We start from the raw sequence: 24,148 nt of genomic DNA, 5'->3' as shown, positions 1-24,148 counted from the left end.
TTTTTTCATTTTATTTATTTTTTCTTCTTGATTAAGGTGTCCATCTCCGTAAACAGCATTCCTTCATCGAGCAAGGCAAGAAGTGCCGCTATTGTGATACGGTCTTTCATGAGCGTTATGCCCTCATACAGCACCAGAAGTCTCATAAAAACGAAAAAAGATTCAGATGCGACCAGTGTGAATACGCCTGCAGACAGGTAACATAATGAAGTGGGGTGACAGAATTTTCTTACCCATAGGGAAACCAGTCTGTGCCCTTACAAAGCGGAATGGGTGAAGTCGTCCCAAGTGCATTGACATTACACAAATTCAAAGTAAAATGGGTGAGGGGAAATCCACTTTTATTTTCTTCACTTTTTTTGAAAGGGGAAGGTGCCACAATTTTTATTAATTTTTGCAGCCACTGGTGGCTGCCATTTTGCTTTGCAGGAGTGTGACACTTAATGCTGCAAATATGGCTGTCCTGGGCATAGGAGACAGCAGTCGCCTGCTGACCTTGTATTGAGCTGCCCCCTGCTGTGATCTGGGCACACTGCCTGGGCTGTCCAGGTCACAGCAGAGGGAGGAGATTGGCGCCATTTTTCTGGAGGCCACAGTGTATACTGTGAGCTCCACTTTCCCCCTACAATCGCATGAGCCGCGCAGTTATAGGAGGCGACCGAGGGGGGGGAGAAAGGAACAGCGCGGGGAGGTAAGTATCGGGGGGGGGGGGGCAGTTTCACCAGTGTGGTTAGCTGGAATTTACTGAACTATCACGTCCAGGGGCTGCGACACCACGCTCCAGCCAAGCCCCGACAATCCAGGCTCCACTTTCTCCATGTTCGCCCCAGGAGCTCCACATGGCTGTCCACACCACGGAGCCTCGGGTCCTGATATTCCAGGATATCACCATTTGTGTGTGTGGGGCGAAGTAATCAGCGAAAAAGCAGTGCATGTTTACAAATGTGTTTGCATATGTAACTCACCTGCAGTGAAGTGTGCAATCCTCCAATGTGCCGGAAATAGGCTGGGCAAGCACTTGAGCAAGCTGGAAAGACCCCAAGGCCAATGTTTGGATGTGTTTGTGAAGTCTGTATGTTGCTTTGGGGTAGTATGCTACCACCTGCAGGTAATTTGACCTTTCAAATGGTGTATCATTTGTTTGTGTGGGTGGAGTATGAATGGAGCACGTGTGCAATTCAATAGGCATTGCATGTTTACAAATGTATTTGCATATGTGCCTCACCTGCAGTGAAGTGTGCAATCCTCCAATTTGGCTAAAATAGGCTGGGCAAGCAGTTCGGCAAGCTGGAAAGCCCCCAAGGCAAATGTTCGGATTTGTTTGTGATGTCTGTAAGAGCTTTGTGGTAGTGTGCTTTGGGGTACTGTGGTGCCACTTGCAGGTCATTCTTCCTTACTGCAGGTTTATGAAAATTAATGTTTAAACTGTATTTTGTGATCAAATCGTGGATATGTGGTTTGTTTGGCTATTTTCTTGCTGAAGGAGGCAAGTTTACCTTTCAAATGGTGTATCATTTGTGTGTGTGAGTGGAGTATAAACGGAGATACAAAGTAATCACCGAAATAGATCATGTGATGGTTTTGTGTGTGTAATCTATATGATGGTATTATGTGTGATATACATGACGGTATTATGTGAGATCTATATGGTGGTATTATGTGAGAACATTATGGCGGTATTATGTGAGAACATTATGGCGGTATTGTAAGAACTATATGGTGGCATTATGTGTGATCTATGTGACAGTATTGTGTGTGTTCTATGTGTGAACTAGAGGGAGTACAAAGGAGGGCAACAAAATTAATAAAGGGGATGGGGGAGCTACAATACGCAGAGAGATTAGCAAAATTAGGATTATTTAGTCTGGGAAAAAAGACGACTATCTAATAACCATGTATAAGTATATAAGGGGACAATACAAATATCTCTCCGAGGATCTGTTTATACCAAGGAAGGTGACGGTCACAAGGTGTGGATCACGGCATGGTGCTTTCAGAGGGCTCATAGGTTATTCAATTACTTTGGGGGGGAAAAAAAGCAGGCTCGAATCCGTTTGGATTACCTACAAAGAGAAAAAACAAATGCGGGGGGCTGGCTATCCCGAATGCTTGGATCTGCTATCTGGCGGCTCAGATTCAGCAACTGAAGGGTTGGGATCAGTGTGGTGCACTGGAGAAAAATGGACAACTGGCAATTCAGAATAGCCCCTGGAGAGTACCAGTGTATATGGTAGATGCCCAGGGAGGGGGAAACAAATTTTCTCCGGCTCCAACTCTGGCCATGATCTATACGGTTTGGGATAGAGGAAAGCACCTGGTGGGTGGTTCTGATTGCTCTTTGTTTACACCATTGTGGCATAATCCTAGTCTTCCGGAATTTCAAACTTTAGAAGGGTGCTCTGATTGGGAGGCGAAGGGGGTGATGACTGTGGCACACATTCAGTCTAATACATAAAACACTTTGAACAACTGTGCACAGAATTTGACATTCCCAATAGGTTTTTCTACAGATCTTTACAGCTTCGGCATGCGTATGCACCTCAAATCAAAACTAGAGATCTTAGTATAGACCCTAATCCCTTGACAATGTTGGTGGAGGGGCTTGGGCTCCAGAAGAGGACTGATTTCCTCCATCTATAGAATACTTCTCATTGCATTCCACAATAAGTACCCCCTTTGCACCAAAGCTAGATGGGAGGAGGATGTTGGCCAGCTCTCAGATGATCAATGGGACTGTGTGTTGAGTTCAGTGCCATGTCTTTCGCTATCGGAGGCCCAGAGATTATCGCAGGTGTATCTAATATATAGGAAATATAAAACGCCTGCGTTCTTGCACAAAATTGCAATAAGGAGTGACTCGTGCTGCCCCCGATGTAGCTTACCTGATGCACACCTTATGCATTTGTTCTGGGAGTGTCCTCGGCTTGGATGGTTCTGGAATAATGTTCTGAATACGTTGGCAAGAGTTTATGGTGCAAGATTGCTCCCTGATCCAAAGGTCTTTGTGCTGGGTATTATACCGGATGTTCCTGGGGAAGACCCACTGGCGAACGGTATGGCTTGAATCCTATATATAGCACGGAAACTATTGCCTTGCACTGGAAGCAATCTGCACCCCCGACGGTGGAGGAGTTTATTAATGGAGTCAATAGTTCTATAAGGCTGGAAAAAGGAGTGTATATTAAAAGAAAATCTATCGGAAAATTTGATAAAATCTGGAGCCCCTGGCTTAACACCCCGGGTTTGCCATCCCAAATTTTGCTGCTGGAGAATCTGTACCCTATGCTTCGTTAATTATGGTACCCCTTACTCCCTCTTGGTTCCATATGATCTCTTGCTTTATGAATAGGTTTCATGAATATGTCTATTGCTCATTTTGTACTAAGTGCCTGACTGTTCATAGTTCTATGCTGTACAAGTCTTATCTTGTTTCATATTGTCCCCCTAAAAAAGATGGATTTTTGGTTCTTACCGTAAAATCTTTCTTGGAGCCTTCATTGGGGGACACAGATTACCATGGGTGTATGCTGCTGCTAGGAGGCTGACACTATGCAAAAACAAGAAAATTGGCTCCTCCCCGGCGTATATACCCACCGACAGATACCAAGTACCTCAGTTGGTGAGAAAGCAGTAGGAGAAGCCACGGAACTTTAAACATATGTACCAACCCAACAAGGAGCTCAAAGCCCAACACGGTACAGCTTAAACAGGGAGGGTGCTGTGTCCCTCAATGAAGGCTCCAAGAAAGAGATTTTACGGTAAGAACCAAAAATCCATCTTTATCGCCTTATTGGGGGACACAGATTACCATGGGACGTTCCAAAGCAGTCCCAAGGGCGGGAACAGCAATAAGGAACGAAAGAACAGGAAAGGCTTAGGTCGGCCGGTGCGCCACCGCCGCCTGCAGAACCTTCCTACCAACAACTGCATCAGACGAGGCCTGGGTATGAACCCTGTAGAACCTCGCAAACGTGTGCAAAGACGACCAGGTCGCGGCCCTGCAAATTTGCAAGGCCGAAGCCTGGTGTTGAGCGGCCCACGAAGCTGCCACAGCCCGGGTGGAGTGAGCTCTCACTCCCGGAGGGGGACGTTTTTCCTGAAGTCGGTACTCTTCCAGAATGGTAGAATGAATCCAGCGAGCGATCGTGGATTTGGAAGCCGGAAGCCCTTTCCGGCGATCTTCAGAGATGACCAGCAATGAATCGGATTGACGAAGCAAAGAGGTTCTGGCGAGAGAGACCCGTACAGCTCTAACAACATCCAGCTTGTGGAGTGACTTCTCCAGAGGATGAGAAGGAGCAGGACAAAAAGATGGGAGAACAATGTCCTCATTGATGTGGAAAGTGGATACCACACCTTTGGAAGAAAAGGAACAAGGCCGGAGGACGACCTTATCCTGATGAACGAGGTAAGGAGAACGACATAAGGCCTCTAACTCAGAAACTCTTCTGATGGATGTAATGGCGATCAAGAAGGTTGCCTTCCAAGAGAGGCGAGGTAAAGAAATGTCCTGGATAGGCTCGAAGGGCGCCTTTTGGAGAGCGCTAAGGACGAGATTGAGATCCCACGGGTCTATAGGCGAGTGATGAGGAGGAGCAATATGGGCGACCCCTTGAAGAAAGGTCTTAACCTGCGGTAAGATAGCGAGCTCTCTTTGGAAGAGGATAGACAGAGCAGATACTTGGCCCTTCAGGGTGCTGAGGGAAAGACCCGCATCCAGACCAGACTGGAGAAACCCAAGTATGGATGGAATGGAGAAGGACATTGGAAAGACTTTTTTATCCTCGCACCAACGGAAAAAGGTCTTCCAGTACCTATGGTAAATGCGGGAAGAGACTTGTTTTCTGGCTCTGATCATAGTCTGGATCACCTGGCTGGACAGACCTGACTCCTTCAGGATCGCTGCCTCAACGGCCATGCCGTTTACCACGAGAATTCTCAGTCTCTGAGTTTAAGGGGGCCCTGCGAGAGAAGGTCTGGAAGTCTCCAGGGAACGTCCGCGAGCATGTTCACCAGCTCCGCGTACCAAGGACGTCTTGGCCAGTCTGGAGCCACTAGAATCACTGGGACTCCTTCCGATTTTATCTTCTTGACCACTCTTGGGATCAAGGCAAGAGGCGGAAACAGATAAGGAAGTTGGAACTGGGACCACAGAATTACTAGGGCGTCGCAAGCAACGGCTAGAGGGTCCCTGGACCTGGCTTCGAAGCGCGGAACTTTGTGGTTCATCCGAGATGCCATGAGATCGACATCCGGTGAGCCCCAGCGCTGGCATATCTGCTTGAAGACAGTGGGATGAAGAGCCCATTCGCCGGATGCTAGGCCTTGACGACTCAGGAAGTCGGCTGCCCAACTTTCCACCCCTGGGATGTGAACGGCGGAGATTGCCGGAACGTAACGTTCTGCCCAGCGCAGTATCTTGGCCACTTCTGACATTACTTGCTGCGAGTGCCCCCCTGGTGGTTTATGTACGTCACAGCCGTGGCGTTGTCCGACTGAATGCGGACCGGCTGGCCGATGAGGAGAGGCTGCCAGCGAAGAAGGGCCAGGAAGATTGCTCTGATTTCCAGAAGATTGATGGGGAGGAGAGCTTCCTGTGAATTCCAGCGTCCTTGGGCCGTTTTCTGATGGATAACCGCTCCCCATCCTAGAAGGCTGGCATCGGTGGTGATGACTTGCCACTGAAGCGGAAGAAAAGACCTCCCTTGTAGAACTGACGCTGTCATTGTCCACCAAGTCAGGGATTGCCTCACTCTGAGAGGGAGGAGAATGGGTCGATCCAGAGACGACGTGTTCTTGTCCCAAGCTGAAAGATGGGACAGCTGGAGGGGACGAAGGTGAAATTGTGCAAAGGGCACTGCTTCCATGGCGGCTACCATCTTCCCCAGAACCTTCATGCAGGATCGAAGGGGAATAGGCGTTGACCGTTTTAGGGCTCGGATTCCCTTGGAAAGAGCGGTAAATTTTTCCCTCGGAAGAAACACCCGATCTAGATCTGTGTCGAATTCCATGCCCAGGAAGGTCAGACGCTGAGTGGGGCTCAGAATGGACTTCTCCTGGTTGACTATCCATCCGATACGGTCGAGCGTGTCCAGGGTTATCTGGAGGCTTTGAAGGCAGTCTTGACGGGACGAGCCCTTGATCAAGAGATCGTCCAGGTAAGGGATGATGAGGATCCCCCTGGAGCGAAGGATGGCCATGACTGTTGCCATTACCTTCGTGAAAACACGAGGAGCGGAGGCTAGTCCGAAGGGAAGAGCCGTGAACTGATAGTTTCCTGAATCGCAAATCGAAGATATTTCTGATGTTGCAAACAAACAGGGATGTGAAGATAAGCATCCCGTATGTCCACAGAGCAGCCTCAATGGAACCCGGAGAATTCCTCTATCACCGATCGAAGAGACTCCATCTTGAAGTGGAGAATCTTTACATGACGATTTGAGCAATTTGAGGTCCAGGATTGGCCGAAAGGTACCGTCTTTTTTCGGGACTACAAAGAGATTTGAGTAGAACCCTGAAAACCGTTCGTCTGAGGGAACGGGAACAATCACTCCAGCGGAAAGAAGGGAGGAGACTGCTTGAAAGAAACCTGGAATGTGGGACCGCTGTCTTGGAGGTCGAGACAGGAAAAATCGTCTGTTTGGCTGGGAAGCAAATTCGATCTTGTATCCGGATGCGATTATTTCCCTGACCAAGTGTCGTCGACAACAGACAGCTAAGCGTCCGCGAAAAAGGAAAATCTGCCTCCCACCCTGCAAAAACTTCCAGGTGGGGTGACCCGTCACTTGGAGGAGAACCTACCGGAACGGGCACCTGAAGACCTGGAGTATTGTCCTCTAGATCTCCAGCGGGGAGCGGGTTTGTAAGATGTTTTTTTCTGCTCTCGCTCCCTAGAGGCGGAAGGCCGATCTTGCTGGGTAGGTTTCTCTGTGGACGAGAAGGAACGAAAGGGCCTAAATGGCCGGAAACCCTTTCTGTTAAAGCGTTTAGGACGAGACTGGGGGAGAGAAGTGCTTTTACCACCGGTGGCATCAGAAATTATTTTATCCAGCTTGGCTCCAAAGAGCCTAGAACCATGGAATGGCAGATTGGTAAGCGACTTTTTTGAGGTGGTATCAGCATTCCATGACTTTAGCCAAAGGACTCGGCGTACGGCTACTATGTTGCTGTTTGCCCTTGCTACGCACTCAGCCGCATCCAAGGAGGTGGCTAAGAGGTATTTACCCACATGATTAATTTGATCTGCCAGATCTGCCAACTCGTCCTGAAGAGCTGCCGCTAAGATGCCTCTGCGAAGAATTTTAGCCCAAGCTGAAATGACTTTCGCCACCCAGGAGGAGGCGAAAATAGGACAGAGAGGCGCCGGATGCCTCAAAAATAGACAGCAAGACATTCTATCTGCCTGTCTGTTGGATCCTTAAGCGATGCCCCGTCCGGAAGGGATAGAACCGTCTTAGAGGCTATACGAGAGACGGGAGGATCCACTTCGGGGGTTTTGGTCCATTTTGAGAGCAGATCTACATCAAAGGGATACAGGACATCTAAGTATCTGCGGCCTGAGAAGCGTTGCTCAGGGTGCTCCCAATGTTTGCTTAGAGTATTATCGAACTCCTTGTGGTTTGGAAAGGTTCGGGATGGAGGCCTCGCTCGTTTGAATGGAACAGAATATTCCTGAGGAGGGGGGCTTGTCCTGCTTAATTTCCAGGGTTCGGAAGATGGCAGAAAGACTATCGACCATATTCCGCGTTTTAGATATGTTATCTGCTTCTGAACTAGATCCCGATTGGGGATCGTCGTCCTCTGGAGAAGGACACCTGGGAGAAGCAGACGGGCCTAGCGAACTGGAAGACGAGCCAGACAGAACACGCTTCCTAGAAATCCTTCTCGGCCTGTCCCTCTGAAGGTCGCGGTCAGGTGTGGACGACTCACCCTGAGAGGTGGTCGGTGCACAGGTGGCTGTAGATAGCTGAGGCAAACGTTCTAGGACCTGGACCAGGGACTGGGAGACTTTAGTCAGATCGGAAACCAACTGCGACATTGCAACGGCCCACTCTGGGAGAGGGGAAATACCCTCATCCCGAGGATCGGTGTGCTCCTGCGAGGCTGACATAACTGAAGGACTGCAGGACGGACAAGAGAGGTGATGACTGACCTGAAGCCCACTTCTTTTTACATCGTGCACAGGCGTAATGGGTAACGGTGGGCTTGAAAGACAGAGCCGTTGCAGGGTTGAGCATAGGAAAGTTACACCTTATGGCTGCGCTACACAGAAAAGGACTGCAGAGGAGAGCCAATTTGCCTTTAAGCGCCGAGAATCTGACGAGCAGCCGGACCCTGACGTGTCCCCCAAGCAGCGCAGGAAGCAGTGAGGAAACTGGCTGAGAGCCCGGAGGGTGGGATTTGGCGCCAAGAGGTGATTTGGAATGGGCGCGAGGAAAGCGCGCCCAGAGTAAAAGGGAGCGCTCTCAGAGCGGGGAGGAGGAAGCACGACTGAAAGTGAAAGCGGTCTCCCTCCCCGCCAGAGCTTCTATACTGATGCCCACGGTGCCACTAATTAAGGTGAGCCTGCGCTACCCTGCTATGTAAAAAAGACCCCCTCCTGTGCCAAGGGAGACCCCCGGTGTTATGTACCTCTGTATTAAAAGGAGCGCGGCTGATATGAGAGGTGCGCGGCTGGAGTGAAGGAGTAGAGGCGGGAGTTTCAAATGCAGCACTGTGCTTCCAGAGACATGCGGGGCTAAGGGATCGTTCATGATCTTACCTGACGTCCCTGAAGAGGATGACCGCAGGGGCATGACTAGGGAACAGGCCGCTGGGAGAGGTCCTCTTACCCGTGTCATGTAGAAGACGGCGTCCTTTTGTTGGGAGCGATGGCGACCGCCGTCTTCCTCTCAGCCCTGTCCCAGGATAGGGATGAGGAGTTGTTTTGGCAAGGACTGGCCACCTGTCGTCCGCCCATAGCACCGAATGGTGATAGGGAAAAAGTCCTGCCTGCGGTACTGAGTTGCGATGTGGGTGACACCACACTGCTCGCTCAGCCGCATGATATGGGAAATCAGGGTGATAGCTACACCCTGTTTCCCGACGGAGAACCTGAAAAATAAATTAGAAAAGATTAAAAGGTTCGGCTAAAAAACCTAAAGGAAAAAAGGGGTTATTAATCTGGGGAGATCCCGGTCCGCCTCCTACAAACACTAAGCACAAACTGAGGTACTTGGTATCTGTTGGTGCGTGTATACTGCCGGGGAGGAGCCAATTTTCTTGTTTTTGCATAGTGTCCGCCTCCTAGCAGCAGCATACACCCATGGTAATCTGTGTCCCCCCCAATAAGGCGGTAAAGAAATTTTGTTTCTGTATGTTAAAACTGTGTGTGCCTTGTCTCAATTTTGTAAGTTAAAACTGTTTAATAAAAATCTGTTTAAAAAAAAAAAAAAAAAGACAGCGCTCTATGTACAATCCTTGGCTGCACTCCTGAAATACTGTGTGCTGCTGTCACCCTGCTCCCTCCACCATATATGTCCCAGAATCCTTGCTGCCTGCCATCTTCGGTGACTGTCTACTTGTCAGTAACTTTGCAGTCACTCTCAAAATGTCTGCTCACTGTGTTCCTAAATGTCATCCTCTATTATCCCTTAGCAAACACCCAGGAGAGGAGGAGAGGAGTGACATGACACCCATGTCAGCAGACTCGGCCCATATTTACTGCAGGGCAGTAATGTAAGCTAGCTGTACTCTAGGTTTTTGTCAAATTTCAGTAGCTTCTCCCCCTAGTGTTTAAAAGTGGAAATACCAAACCTTTTAAAATTATTTTTCATATTTTACTAAATCATAAAAAAAAATATATTTTATAAGAAAATTTAAACATTCTTTACACTTTTGCATTTGCTGGAGAATTTTTTTTTTTTTTTTTTTTTTTTTTTTTATGGCACCTTTCCTTTAAATAAAGGGTTTCAGTGTATAGTGTAAATCCTGATCTCTTATGAAGCCCACCCTACCATCATGTGGTAAAGGGGTTAGTACACCTCTGCTGGCTTTTTTTTTTTTTTTTTTTTTTTTTTTTTTTTATTTAAATCAGATAAATTTTTATTTAACAAAATTCAAGGTACAAAACAATATAACAAAAATCGCAATGAAAACATTAACAATGGTCATCAGTTTCAGAAATTCCCTCCGTCCCTTCCCCCTCCCCCCATTACATACAAGAGCAGCAAATAATGCATGGTGTAACCTAAGTTCAGGGTCATCTTCTCTCCATCCAAGGTGTCCACAGTGTCTCAAATGTTCTTATGCTTTTTCTCAACGCAAATGTCTTTTTCCATATTCACAATATAGTCACTGTCTGAAAAATTCCCTCAACGTCGGCGGATCTTCATTTATCCAGTATCTGGCGATCAGTTTTCGTGCAATATATAATAATTAGCTATATACGCCTTATATTATGTACATGGACCTCCTCCACATATCCCATTATACACACCACAGGATCCCTTTCAATCCTACAACCATACGCTCCTATGGCATTAAGCACCGCCGTCCAATACGGGTTCAGATTTGGACACTGCCATAACATATGGAGAATTCCAGCCCCCTCCATTCGGCACCGAGGACACTTAGAAGTCTGTCTCAGACCTGCTCTATATAGCCGTTCAGGAGTCCTATATACTCTATGGAGTAAATATGTCTGCGAGAGTCTGCCCGGTTCACTCAGCGATAATTGGGGTATATATTCCATAATCACTTCCCATTTATCTTCCTCTATCCTACCCAACTCCTCCTCCCATTTCCCCTGTGCTCTAATAGGATAATTATTTAGAAAGTATGCATTAGATCCTTATAAATGCCCGACACAACACCTTTTGTCCCCCCTTGCACAGACATAATCAGTCAATATACACTTGTGAATCTCCATATTCATCGTCCTACTCTGCGTAACATAAGCATGCCTAAACCTCTGTTGGCTCTCTAACCCAGCTGGAATCTGTTGTTTACGGTGCAAATTCAGCTCTTGAGCCTGCTCCATATACTCCTGACCCGTTCCATGATGTGCATATCCATCATAAAGTCTGAAGGAGTTAAAGTGAATTTAACACGTTAATCAAACACACTTTAAAAATAAATCTGAAGTTCAATTTTATGGATTTAAATGATATGGGGAACTTCTGTCTATAATTTCTCTTAAGAGTCTTTTTTTCTGTATTTTATTCAGGAGCGTCACATGATAATGCATAAACGTACTCACACCGGCGAGAAGCCTTACGCATGTAGCCATTGTGACAAAACGTTCCGCCAGAAGCAACTTCTGGACATGCATTTCAAGAGATACCACGATCCAAGCTTCGTTCCCGCAGCTTTTGTCTGTTCCAAGTGTGGGAAAACCTTTACACGAAGGGTAAGATGTTTGCTTCTAAGAAAATAAGCTGTATTAGCCAAAAAAAATGCCAATAAGCAAAAGTTGTGAACAGAAATTACTAGGCAGTGCGCACTGTGTCTCGTATATAAAAAAAAAAATGGATATATGAAGCAACTTTTAATCCACTGTAATAAATGTATATTCTTGTTGAGGGACATTTTTTTTTTATATTCTGAATAACCACTATTCAAAACCATTTTACCCCTAACAAGCACTGCACAAACAAATCAAAAACCCTTTGAACGTCAAGTGTTTACAGCCTCTGTATTAGAAGGGTTGTATCCTCGGTGTTAATGTTTTTGTCCCTTTGCATTAAACATTGCATAGTTTTTGGGGGTTTTTATGTGCAGTGGATGCAGTAATGGTTATTTGTCAACTTGTTTCTTCAGAACACAATGTCAAGACATGCAGATAATTGCACTGGCCCTGATGGCACAGATGGAGAGAATGGAGGTCACAGCGAAGTATTGCACAAAAAAGGGAAACGTGGCCGCAAGAGAAAGATGCGCTCCAAAAAGGAAGGATCTACGGACAGTGGTAAGAATGTACTATTTGGGTAAATGGCACACAAGTGCTCGCCTAACTAAATGATCACCTTTAAAGTGAACCTGTCAACAGTTTTGGCCAATATATAATATGCTGCCATCACCTTTCAGGACGTATATGCAGCATTCTATAATGCTGTATATAAGCCCCAACATGACCTGGAAGAGAAGAAAAATAACTTTTATTATACTCGCCTGCGGGGGTGGTCCAGTCCGAGGGGTGTCGCTGGTCTTAGTATGTGAAAAATGAGGATGAATGAACTCATGGAGATCAACATCCAACACTGCGGAGACACCATCACATGTTTCTCAACGCAGTGATTCTAGAGCAGTGGTCCCCAACCTTTTTTGCACCGGGGACCGGTTTCAAGCAAGACCATTCTTCCATGGCCCGGCTGGGATGGAGGTGTGGCAGGGGCGGGGCTTTGGTCATAAGGGGGCGGGGCTATTGACACGGTTGTAGTGTAGCAGTGCATACTTATAATTAAATAACATTTATAATGTGACTCAACTCACCATAGGTTTTGAATAAGTGCTCCATCACCCCCTTCTCCCCATCATTGCCTTCACCCCATCACTCCCTTCTCCCCATCATTGCCTTCTCCCCATCACTGCTGTCTTCCCATCATTGCCTTCACCCCATCATTCCCCTCTCCCCATCATTGCCTTCACCCCATCACTGCCATCTCTCCATCATTGCCTTCACCCCATCACTGCCATCTCTCCATCATTGCCTTCACCCCATCACTGCCATCTCTCCATCATTGCCTTCACCCCATCACTCCCTTCTCCCCATCATTGCCTTCACCCCATCACTGCCGTCTCTCCATCATTGCCTTCACCCCATCACTGCCATCTCCCCATCATTGCCTTCACCCCATCACTGCTGTCTCCCCATCATTGCCTTCACCCCATCACTGCTGTCTCCCCATCATTGCCTTCACCCCATCACTGCTGTCTCCCCATCATTGCCTTCACCCCATCACTGCCGTCTCCCCATCATTGCCTTCACCCCATCACTCCCCTCTCCCCATCATTGCCTTCACCCCATCACTCCCTTCTCCCCATCATTGCCTTCACCCCATCACTCCCTTCTCCCCATCATTGTCTTCACCCCATCACTCCCTTCTCCCCATCATTGTCTTCACCCCATCACTGCCATCTCCCCATCATTGCCTTCACCCCATCACTGCTGTCTCCCCATCACTGCTGTCTCCCCATCATTGCCTTCACCCCATCACTGCCGTCTCCCCATCATTGCCTTCTCCCCATCATTGCCTTCACCCCATCACTCCCCTCTCCCCATCATTGCCTTCACCCCATCACTCCCTTCTCCCCATCATTGCCTTCACCCCATCACTGCCGTCTCTCCATCATTGCCTTCACCCCATCACTCCCCTCATGGCCTTCTCCTCATGTCCCCATCTCCTCCAGGGCCAGGCTACACAAACACAGACCAACACACACAGACATACATGTACACACATTATATACACACACACACACAGACATACACATACACACAGACACCACCTCTCTCCTCTCACCTGTCCGCCGCCCGCGCTTCCTCGCTCTGACACAGCAGCGGCCGAGCTCTCCTCTCTGTGTCAGAGACAGGAAGCGCGGGCGGCGGGCAGGAAGCTGGACGGGTCCTTGCAGCTCCGCTCCTGCTATTCCCTCTTGCAGGCAGCGGAGCTGCTTGATCGCTCCCTGCCCGCCGCTAAGAGCTTCTGCGCGCCGCCCCGGCCCCCGCTACGCCACTGACCGCCCCTGGCTCCCCTTGTGTCCGCGGACTGGCAAGGGCACTGCAGCGGCCCGGTGCTGGGCCGCGGACCGGCGGTTGGGGACCCCTGTTCTAGAGCACTGCCCCCATCCCTTATGGGAAATATGCAAAACAGAAGCCGCGGAGAAACACGTGATGGTGTCTCCGCAGTGTTGGATGTTGATCTCCATGAGTTCATTCATCCTCATTTTTCACAGTCTTTTACTAGGCATTGCTCCTACCAGCCAGTTTCCTACTCCACACTGATGAGGGGCAATACCCCGAAACAGCTGTCTGTGGATGGATACCATGTTTTGGCATAGGTGGTTTCCTTCATTGGAGACTGCCCTTCCCGTGGTTGTTCCTTCCCGGGGAAAGACCTGGCTGGTCATTGCTTGCGTTGAGAAACATGTGATGGTGTCTCCGCGGCTTCTGTTTTGCTGGTCTTAGTATGACGCCTCCAATCTTATGATCGCCGCGCTCCTTCCTGCTTGCTTCGTGTAGATGACGCGACTCTGCATCATTCACACAGGCTCCCCGGCATTGTGCTCCTGCGCAGGCATACTTCTCTGCCCTTTTGAGGGCAGAGAAAAGTACAGTTCGCAGGTGCCGTTATAGGTCGAAGAACTATGGCACCTGCACACTGCAGTGCTTTGCTCTGCCCTCAACAGGGTCGGGGAGCCTGTGTGGATGATGCAGAATCATGTCATCCGCAAAAAGGAGAGCAGCAATCATAAAAAGATGGGAGGCGCCGGACCAAGACCAGGGACACCCCTCGGACTGGACCGCCTCGCAGGTGAGCATAATAAAACTTTCATTTCTTCCAGGTCGAGTTTGAGGGCTTGTATACCATATTATAGAATGATGTATGTAAGCCCTGAAAGGTGATGGCTGTATCTTACATTGGCCAAAACTGCTGACAGGTTCACTTTAAAGTATCAATGTCCTTTTGCGCTTTTTTTTGTCAGTGATGGGTAAATGGTTTAACCAAATGGTGTTCTGGCTGCTCGAACATTGGCTTTTTTTGGCTCTGGGTTGAAAGCTGAATGTGAATCAGCTGTAGAAAGTGTCTTAGCCCATACACTCTCCCCCAGGCTCCTTCTTCAGTAGAATGGATACGATTCATCTGTTGGTTTCCACCATATAGTTACAGCAATTGTTGGTGTTTTCTCGTTCGCCTTATTGGGGGACACAGAGACCATGAGTGTATGCTGCTGCCACTAGGAGGATGACACTATGCACAAAAAAAGTTAGCTCCTCCTCCGCAGTATACACCCCACCAACCAGCAGGAACTTCCTCAGTTTAGCTTAGTGTCAGTAGGAGGTGGACACGGGTCTTTCATTAGACCCATATCTACCTCGGTGTGCGTCGTTCCTTTTCAGGGTCACGGAGGGATACAGAGTGAATAGTCACATCTGTAGTCCCACAAGAGACTATGAGTACGGCGTGTACTGCCACCCCGTATCCTCATTGCTCTCCGCAGCAGGACCAGGAGCTTTGCACAGGTGCGTGCCAGCTATACGGATGGTCCTTGCCCCCCGCCTCCCACCCACTCGCCTACCAGAGCCTGTCGGTCGGACGAGGCGCGGACACGGGGAAAATAGACTCAGACAGCGTTGGATTTACAAGGTACCTTTATTGAAGACACCACTGGAGGATTCTTCGGAGCGGCACAGGGCAGTGCCGCAGGGTCCTCAGCTGCTTGCGCCTCCCGGCAGCCGCCGCACTTTCTATTGCGCCACATGCCAGGCCCCGGCTGCTGCGCGGGCCTTGTTCCCCCCCCCCCCCCCCCCCCCCCGCCGCCCTCATTCTTATGTGGGCTTATCCTGAGGGCTTTTTTCGGGCGGCGGTTTCTTCTTGGGTGGCCGTGGCAGCGCTGCAGGACTTCCGCCCCGCGCTGACAGGCGGCCGCCGAAACTAATTTAGTCCCCGGCTTCATTTCGGGCCTACTCGGCCGTCGCGGCCACGCCCCCCGCCCTCTGTTATAGGAGGGCTGCTCTCCCGCCCGTTCTAGGACCACCCACCCTCCTAGTCTGTAGCTGGGCAGCGGGCGGTCTTCTCTCCGGATCAGGTGGCTAGCTCCGCCCTTCTCTCCTGAACCGCGCGTTCTTTTTACCTCAGGCTGCCGCCATCTTTGCAGCCTGTCAGCCGGACGCCTTTGAAGACACCGGGCAGCGGAAAGGGGTTCCTCGTTATCCTCTACTGCGGCCCTGCATCTCAGAAAAGCTGGGCACATCGCCTTTCGGGCCACCGGACTGTGAGTAGCTCTGCAACTGCAGACTGACACCCTCCTCTGCCTTCTTTCCCTCAACCTTCCGGCATCTCCCCGGGGTTCTTTCTTTTCTTTCATTATGTCTAACCCCAAACCCCGGAACGTGCCCGTCTGCCAGCACAGAGAACTTTCCCACTCCCCTCGGTTTAGACTGCAGTAATCACATTCAGCCCGATGCCGTCCAGGAATCATCTATTGCGCCACGTGAGTGTGAACCCCCCCATTCCTGGCTAGGCCTCTTCTCTATCACAATCTGTGGCAGACCTCACCAGGGTGTCTCAGTCCCTAGTGGCCGTTCTTGATAAGTTGCCCCTGGACACTTCTGCAGGGTCCAGCAGGTCGCAAGGGGTTCCATCTGAGCCAGCCAGCAGAAGCCGCAAAAGACCCAGGCAGGATCTCCGGCCGGAATCCTCTCCTGACCTGGTCTCTCCACAGAGTCCTTCCCAGCAGTCTCCTTCCCGTGCCTCCTCACCCGAGTCAGGTGAAGCGTTCTCGGATGCGTCATCCGAAGAGATTTTCAGGACGCGGACATGAAGGTTTTGGTACAGAACCTCATTGCTGCGATTAACCACACCTTCGAAATGGACTCCCCTGCGAAACGCTCAGATCAGGAGGTTTCGTTCAGATGGGCAGTAACACCTTCCAGAGTCTTCGCCTCCCACTCTGAGTTTGGCAAGATCCTTACCAGGGAGAGAGAGAAAATCCGACCAGACGCTTTCAAAGAGGGAAGCGTCTCGGCGTGCTCTATCCATTTTCAAAAGAGCTCACCGACAACTGGTCGGCTTCCCCCTCTGTAGACGCTCCCGTGTCCAGACTATCTTAGCAACACGGTCCTTCCGATTTCAGGTGTGGCGTCGCTAAAGGATTTTAATGGCAGAATTATAGAATCTCTAGCAAGGTCAGTATTCGAAGCGGCTGCGGCGGTGCTAAGCCCAGCCTTTGCTTCATCTTGGGTAGCAAAGGCCATAGCTACTTGGGCGGAGGATCTCCGCAAGGGCATCCTAGATAAAGCCCAACCGGAGCAATCGGCCGAACTGGCTAACCAGATCTCCCATGCAGGGGATTATCTGCTCTCTGCCTCCTTGGATGCCACGTCTTGCGTGGCTCAGGCGTCCAGCAACGTGATGACAATCCGGCGTACAATTTGGCTCAAGGCTTGGCAGGCGGATTTGTCTTCAAAAAGTCCCTTACCAATCTGCCTTTTCAGGGAGCGCGTCTCTTTGGATTCCAGCTGGACCAGATTATTAGGGACACCACTGGAGGCACAAGTTCCCTCCTCCCTCAGTCCAAGCCTCGTAGGCCTCCGCTAAGGCGTCAGTTTCGGCCCTTTCGGTCTACCAACAGAGGCCGCAGTCACGCCAGGATAGAAAGAAGGTCTCCTTCAGACCCACTCCCTCCTGGCGATCTCACTCATCCCAGGGCAGATCCTCCAGGTCCAGATCTGGTCAGTCCACATCAGCATGACTATCAAGGAAGTCCCGAGGGTCCTTCCCAACTGGGCGGTTGACTCCTTTTCTACAGAGACGTCTGGCTTGCCTCAATAGAGGACGCTTGGGTCAGGGAAGTTGTATCCCCAGGATACAACATAGTTAGTTTGTTTCTCGTCCCCGGGATCGTTTCTTCGAGTCCTTCCAAAAGACCCTGCCTTAGTCCGGGTTTCTTCGCATCCATCTCCTCTCTCCTCAGTTCCGGGGTGATTTTGCCCGCTCCCGAATCAGAACGTTTCACAGGGTTTTATTCAAACCTGTTTGTAGTGTGGAAAAAAGATGGTGCAGTTCGTCCCATCCTGGATCTCAAGTTACTGAACAACAGGGTCCGATTGCGTCATTTCAGGATGGAGTCTCTTCGGTCGGTAATCGCTTCCATGGAGGCGCAGGAGTTCATGTGTTCAATAGACATTCAAGATGCCTATCTACATGTTCCCATCTTTCCCGGGCATCAGAGATTCCTGCGTTTTGCGATTCACCAGGACCACTACCAGTTCGTTGCACTGCCGTTTCGGTCTCGCCACCGCACCCAGAGTTTTTACAAAGATCATGGCGGCGTTGATGGCCTTGTTGAGGATGAGAGGTCTCGTTCTTTTTCCGTACCTCAACGACATTCTGATCAAAGCTCCGTCTTTTCACCAGGCTCGCCAAAATCTTACCATCGTCCTCTACACCCTGTCCAATTTTGGGTGGCTCGTCAACAAAAAGAAGTCCTGCCTTATTCCGACACAACGTCTGGTGTTTCTGGGCCTATTGTTCGACACTCGTCGATCGAGGGTTTTTCTCCCAGAGGAGAAGATAGTTCTCTGCAGCAAGATGTACGATCGCTGCAGACCACACGACTTCCATCTCTCCGGACAACCATGAAAGTTCTAGGAAGGATTGTGGCGTTGACAGAAGCGATTCCCTTTGCTCAATTTCACTCCAGACCCCTCCAACAGGCCATACTGTCTCGGTGGAACAGGTCTGTTCTTTCCCTGGATCGTCCAATTCGCCTTTCATACCAGGTCAGGCAGTCGCTCATTTGGTGGCGGAAGTTACCTCTCATTGCCCTTGGACGGTCATTCCTTCTCATTCACTGGCAGATTGTGACAACGGATGCCAGCCTCCTCGGCTGGGGGGGCAATATTTCGCAATCAAACTGTTCAGGGTCGGTGGTCGACTAGAGACAGCTCTGCCGATCAACGTCGTCGAGATACGGGCGATCTATCTGTCTCTCGTTCACTGGGAGAGACTTCTCAGGGGCCTGCCAATCCGTATTCAGACAGACTGCCACAGCGGTGGCAGATATCAACCACCAGGGGGGGGACACGGAGTGCCTCAACCCTAGCGGAAGTGTCCAAAATTCTTCACTCGGCAGAGGTTTCAGTTCCAACAATATCCGCGGTGCACATTCCCGGCATGGACAACTGGGCCGCCGATTTTCTCAGCCGCGGGGGTCCCGCCGCGGGAGAGTGGTCCTTACATCCGGATGTATTTCATCAGCTTTGCCGTCGTTCGGGAACTCCAGACGTTGACCTGCTGGCATCTCGCCTCAACAGGAAAGTCCCACAGTTTGTATCCAGGGCTCGAGATCCTCTCGCCAGTGGCGCCGATGCTCTGACCATTCCTTGGTCTTAGTTCGAGCTCCCCTTCTCCTTATTCCCAAGCTGTTGAAGAAAATCAAAGCAGAAGGAAGTCCAGTCATCCTCATCGCCCCGAAATGGCCCAGAAGGTCTTGGTTCGCGGACATCGTCAACCTTCTCGCGGACGCCTCCTGGAAGGTTCCAGACAGGGCAGATCTGCTGTCTCAGGGCCCGATTTGCCACCTCAATTCTCGGCCGCTCAATTTGACGGCGTGGCTATTGAGACCAAGGTTTTGAAACGATCAGGTTATTCATACTATGATCTGGGCCAGAAAGCCTATTTCACTTGGTGTGAGGCCAATAACATTCCGCCCATGTCATTTTCTCCCCCTTCTGTCCTGGTGTTTCTTCAGGCAGGCCTTGATGCGGGCCTTGCCCTCAGCTCTTTAAAAGGTCAAGTCTCGGCGCTATCCATTTTGTTCCAGAAGACATTGGCCTCCCGTCCTCAGGTCAAGACCTTCCTTCAGGGAGTGGCTCATGCGGCTCCTCCTACCGTGCTCCCGTACATCCATTGGATCTTAATCTGGTTCTCGAGGTTCTGCAAGGTCCTCCCTTTGAACCCCTCAGGGAATTTTCCCTATTTTCGCTATTTTCCCTATTTCTCCTTTCATGGAAAGTAGCCTTCCTAGTAGCCTCCATCCTGCGCGTGTCGGAATTGGCGGCCATTTCTTGTCGTTCCCCCTTCTTGGTGCTCCACCAGGACAAGATAGTTCTACGGACTCCGCCTTCTTTCCTTCCTAAGGTGGTGTCCACTTTCCACCTGGATGAGGATATTGTACTCCCGTCCTCTTGTCCGGGTCCAACTCACCCTCGGGAGCGCTCCTTGAACAAGCTGGACTTGGTCAGGGCAAAGAAGGTCTACCTAGCTAGAACGACTCGTTTGAGGAAGTCAGGCTCTCTTTTCATCATTCCAGATGGGGCGCGGAAAGGTCAGCCAGCCTCCAAAGCTACTATTGCTCGCTGGATCAGGTCGGCAATTTTGGAGGCCTACCGGATCAAGCATCGAGTGGCCCCTCAGGGAATTAGAGCTCACTCTACCCGGGCAGTGGGTACCTCCTGGGCGGTGCGCCACAGAGCTTCCACGCTGCAACTTTGCAAAGCTGCAACCTGGTCATCTGTTCACACGTTTGTGACATTCTAGAAGGTCCACACCTACGCTTCGGCGGAGGCCAGCCTAGGTAGCAGGATCCTGCAGGCAGCGGTGGTGAGTCCACTGGCCTGATGGAAGTTTGTTTCCCACCCCAGGGACTGCTTTGGGACGTCCCATGGTCTCTGTGTCCCCCAATAAGGCGAACGAGAAAACAGGATTTTTGGGTTGCTTACCGTAAAATCTGTTTCTCGGAGCCTTCATTGGGGGACACACCACCCTCCCATGTTCTACAACTCCTGTTCTTATGTTGTTGGTTATGTACAGTTGAGTTGTCTGTTCTGTTTCAATCTTTTGTTACTTCTCCTACTGCTTTCTCACTAACTGAGGAAGTTCCTGCCGGTTGGTGTGGTGTATACTGCGGAGGAGGAGCTAACCTTTTTTTGTGCATAGTGTCAGCCTCCTAGTGGCAGCAGCATACACCCATGGTCTCTGTGTCCCCCAATGAAGGCTCCGAGAAACAGATTTTACGGTAAGCAACCCAAAAATCCTGTTTTTCCCAGTTCCCAAATGATCAGTCAGGGAATAGACACTCTTTACTGCTTTCATTTCCAAACTTCTTGATGATGGAGGCTGTATTTTGTCAATTTTTAGAGGATAATGCAGATCCTGATTTGGATGACGAAGAAGATGAGGATGATGAGGACGACCTTCCAATTGAAATAGACGCTGACCATGATCACGACTCGGAACAGGCCCTAACCTCTCTAAGCCCACCGGTTAAGAAACGCAGAGGTAGACCTCCAGGAAAAGCTAACAAACAAGGTATGTTTAAGTTTTATTGTGATCACATTATATTAGGTGGTAGTGTAATAAAAACCTCTATCCGCCATTAGCTTTAGCAACAAACTCCTATTTCTCTATCGCTTCATGGGGGGTGGGCACAGGAAACCAAGGGTGTATGCTGCTGCCACTAGGAGGTTGCTACTGATGCTCAGATGCAGATTTTATTTTTGCAGTGGTTTATTTTACTCATTTATATGGCGCCATTATTCCACAGCACTTTACAAACATTATTGGTACTGTCCCTATTGGGGCTCACAATCTAGAATCCCTATCAGTATGTCTTTGGAATGCGGGAGGAAATGCACGCAAACACCTTGCAGATATTGTCCTTGGTGGGATTTTAACCCAGGACCCCAGTGCTGCACTGTGCACCACTGAGCCACTGTGGTTGTATCTAATCTGTAGTACAAAGCCACTACAAATTGTGCCTGGTAAGAAGGGGATAAGTGTTCCAGCCTCTTCCCTTTAGCCAGCAGATCAGTGGTGAATAGGAATCAAGTCAATTTTGCTCTCCAAAGAGATTGAGGTTTTAATGTTGATTGCCTAACTGGATGAATATGGTATTCTTGTAATGTCTGTGCACTATCAAAAACATAAGCTTTGTCAAGTTTTCCTGAACTTCATACCTCCTATTAAAATTTATTGTCTTTATTTACAGCTGCTACCATTATTCAAGTGGAGGATCACAGTACAGGAGAAATTGAAGACATTATTGTACAGGTGAAGAAAGAAACTGACATGGAGGCAGAAGTAGTAGTAGATGCTCCACCAATTGTTCCTACTGTTGAAGCTCCAAATGGAGATATTACTGCAGAGATGATCTTTAGCACGATGGACCGGTGATGACTGAATGATTTATTGCCTTCTGATTGAACTGATGCGGGCTGTGTTTAAATGGCTCACTTCTATTTTATGGGAAATTGTTTTATTTTTTATTTTCACTTTTTGATTTTATTTTTTGCTTTCAAGTAAGTTTTAAGAACTTTACAAAAAACCCATAATGGGAAAAGTGGTGATGTACATCAGCCGACTAAAGGATGTGGTCTTCAATGTTGGAAAAGCCTGAAATCATGGACTCCGTGAGCTGTATGTAGTGAGGATGGCATTTTAATGATTTCACCAAGAAAAGAGTTGACTACTGGTCATGGTTGCTCTTCTTTTTGAGATCACAAGAAGGGTTTTTTCTTTTTTCCCCCCCTGCCAATAAAAAAAAAAAAAAAAAAAAACAGGTGAAAAAAAGGCATAGCTTGTACTTTTAGCAGATTCTCTCAAATTTTAAATGGTAAATAGACGAATATCAACTGCAAATGGACTGGCTAAATTGTCAGATATTACTTTTGCTTAAACTGTTATGTTTGCATTAAGGAGCATTGAATTCTGGTAAGACCTATGTTTTTTTTGTTTTTATTTAAAAAAGTTACGGCGTAAAACATTGTTCCAATAAGTACAATTCATTGCAAACCATTGATGTCCATTTAGTATAAATATATATATATAAAGCATGCTTAAATGTTTATTTTGACTTTCTTTTCCAGACTTTGGCTTTGTTGTGCAACACTTGATTCTGTAAATAACATTTTTTTACATTTAATCTTTTTCTATCAAGAAGTTTAAATCTGTGGAAAACTGTAGTCAGATCAATTTTAATTTCTGACATGGGGAAAATAAATATACATAAGCGTTCATGGATGCTACTATTTGCAAATCCAGTACCATCAAATTCCAAATGTTGTAATGTTCGTTTTTTTTTTTTTTTTTTTTTTTTTCTTCCCCGCCCTCTCCATCCGACCATAAGCTTAATGATGTATGGTAAGCATTATGACACTCATTTCTTTTTAGGCTATTTTATGTACCTTTTGTTCACATAGGACTCGTACATACTATATATATTACATCATAAGAGACTCCATTCCTTCTGCCTGTAATTTAATTTTCCCTATATGTGCTGCTTTTCAATAGCTATCAGTTTAGATTTTGAAAAGTCTGAATCCGTGTTTTTTTTTTTTGTTTTTGTTTTTTTTTTTTCTTTTCATGGACTTTCATCATTTTTATCAATTTCTGTCCTGTGATATTTTCATTATTTTAAAAGGCCAACATTGATTCATTGTTAAAATATTATGATGGGCAAAAAGGTAGGATTTTTTTCAAATGCGAATGTACTACTGTACAGCTAATAAATAATGTAGGATTATCTTGTGTGGTGGATTTATTTAAGACTACAACTGTGAAAGAAAAAAAAAATATATAGTTATAATCAAATCAAAATGAGGAAATGGTTGCACTCAATTATGGAGGAAAACCCGCACACCAGAAGACTTCATCCACTTCAAATTTATGTTAAGAACCTATAATTCTGCCCTTCACCTCGCCTACTTCACCACTCATCTCCTCACTGTCCAACAACCCCAAGAAACTTTTTGACACCTTTCACTCCCTTCTCAGGCCAAAAGCACATGCCCCTATCACAGACATTTGTGCTGATGACCTGGCCTCCCACTTTATAGAGAAAATAGATAACATCTGTCAGGAAATCTGCTCCCAACCACTAAGTGCTGTGACTTCCATCCCTCCCTGTATTTCCCCTGGCACACTCTCCACGTTTGATCCCATCACAGAAGAAGTGTCCAGACTCCTCTCTTCTTGTCCGACTACATACACCTACCAACCCCCTTCCCTCAATCTCCTCCAGTCTCTTTCTTCAGTTGTCACAACCCACCTAACTACAATATTTAATCTATCCCTCTCGGGCATTTTCCCATCCTCCTTTAAACACTGTATCGTTACTCCATTATTAAAGAAACCCACTCTCGACCCATCCTGCAAAACTACTACAGACCAGTCTCCAATCTCCCCTTCATCTCAACTCTTGGAGTGCCTAGTCTACTCCCTCCTTAGGCTTCTTTTACACATACCGTGTTTTTGCGGCCCCAATAGATTTCTATGGGGCCGGAAAATGGGTCCGCAAAAATTCCATGGTGTGCCTTATGGCCGTGAGGGCCGTATTTGCGGCTGTGAAAAAAGTTTAAGCCTGCTTGATCTTTTTCACGGCGTACGGACACAGCCCCCATTGAAAATCAATGGGGCCGCAAAAGCAAACAGAAGTTTGTTTTTGC

General features: G+C 48.3%; 1 protein-coding gene across 1 annotated transcript in view; it reads left to right on the top strand.

Moving 5' to 3' along the window:
• CTCF (CCCTC-binding factor) overlaps window positions 1-23,226 on the top strand; it is a 63,192-nt gene extending 39,966 nt beyond the window's left edge. The window contains exons 7-11 of the mRNA XM_073578412.1: window positions 37-197; window positions 11,207-11,389; window positions 11,800-11,947; window positions 20,844-21,014; window positions 21,694-23,226. Coding sequence (XP_073434513.1) covers window positions 37-197; window positions 11,207-11,389; window positions 11,800-11,947; window positions 20,844-21,014; window positions 21,694-21,878 — 848 coding nt within the window. The 3' untranslated portion in view covers window positions 21,879-23,226. The remainder of the gene's footprint in view (window positions 1-36; window positions 198-11,206; window positions 11,390-11,799; window positions 11,948-20,843; window positions 21,015-21,693) is intronic.
• Window positions 23,227-24,148: the final 922 nt, after the last annotated feature.

This window comes from Dendrobates tinctorius, unplaced genomic scaffold (assembly GCF_039654945.1).
Source record: "Dendrobates tinctorius isolate UK_male_01 unplaced genomic scaffold, ASM3965494v1 ptg000059l, whole genome shotgun sequence".
Classification (NCBI taxonomy): Eukaryota; Metazoa; Chordata; class Amphibia; order Anura; family Dendrobatidae; genus Dendrobates; species Dendrobates tinctorius.
This window is presented reverse-complemented; position numbering and strand designations above follow the sequence as displayed.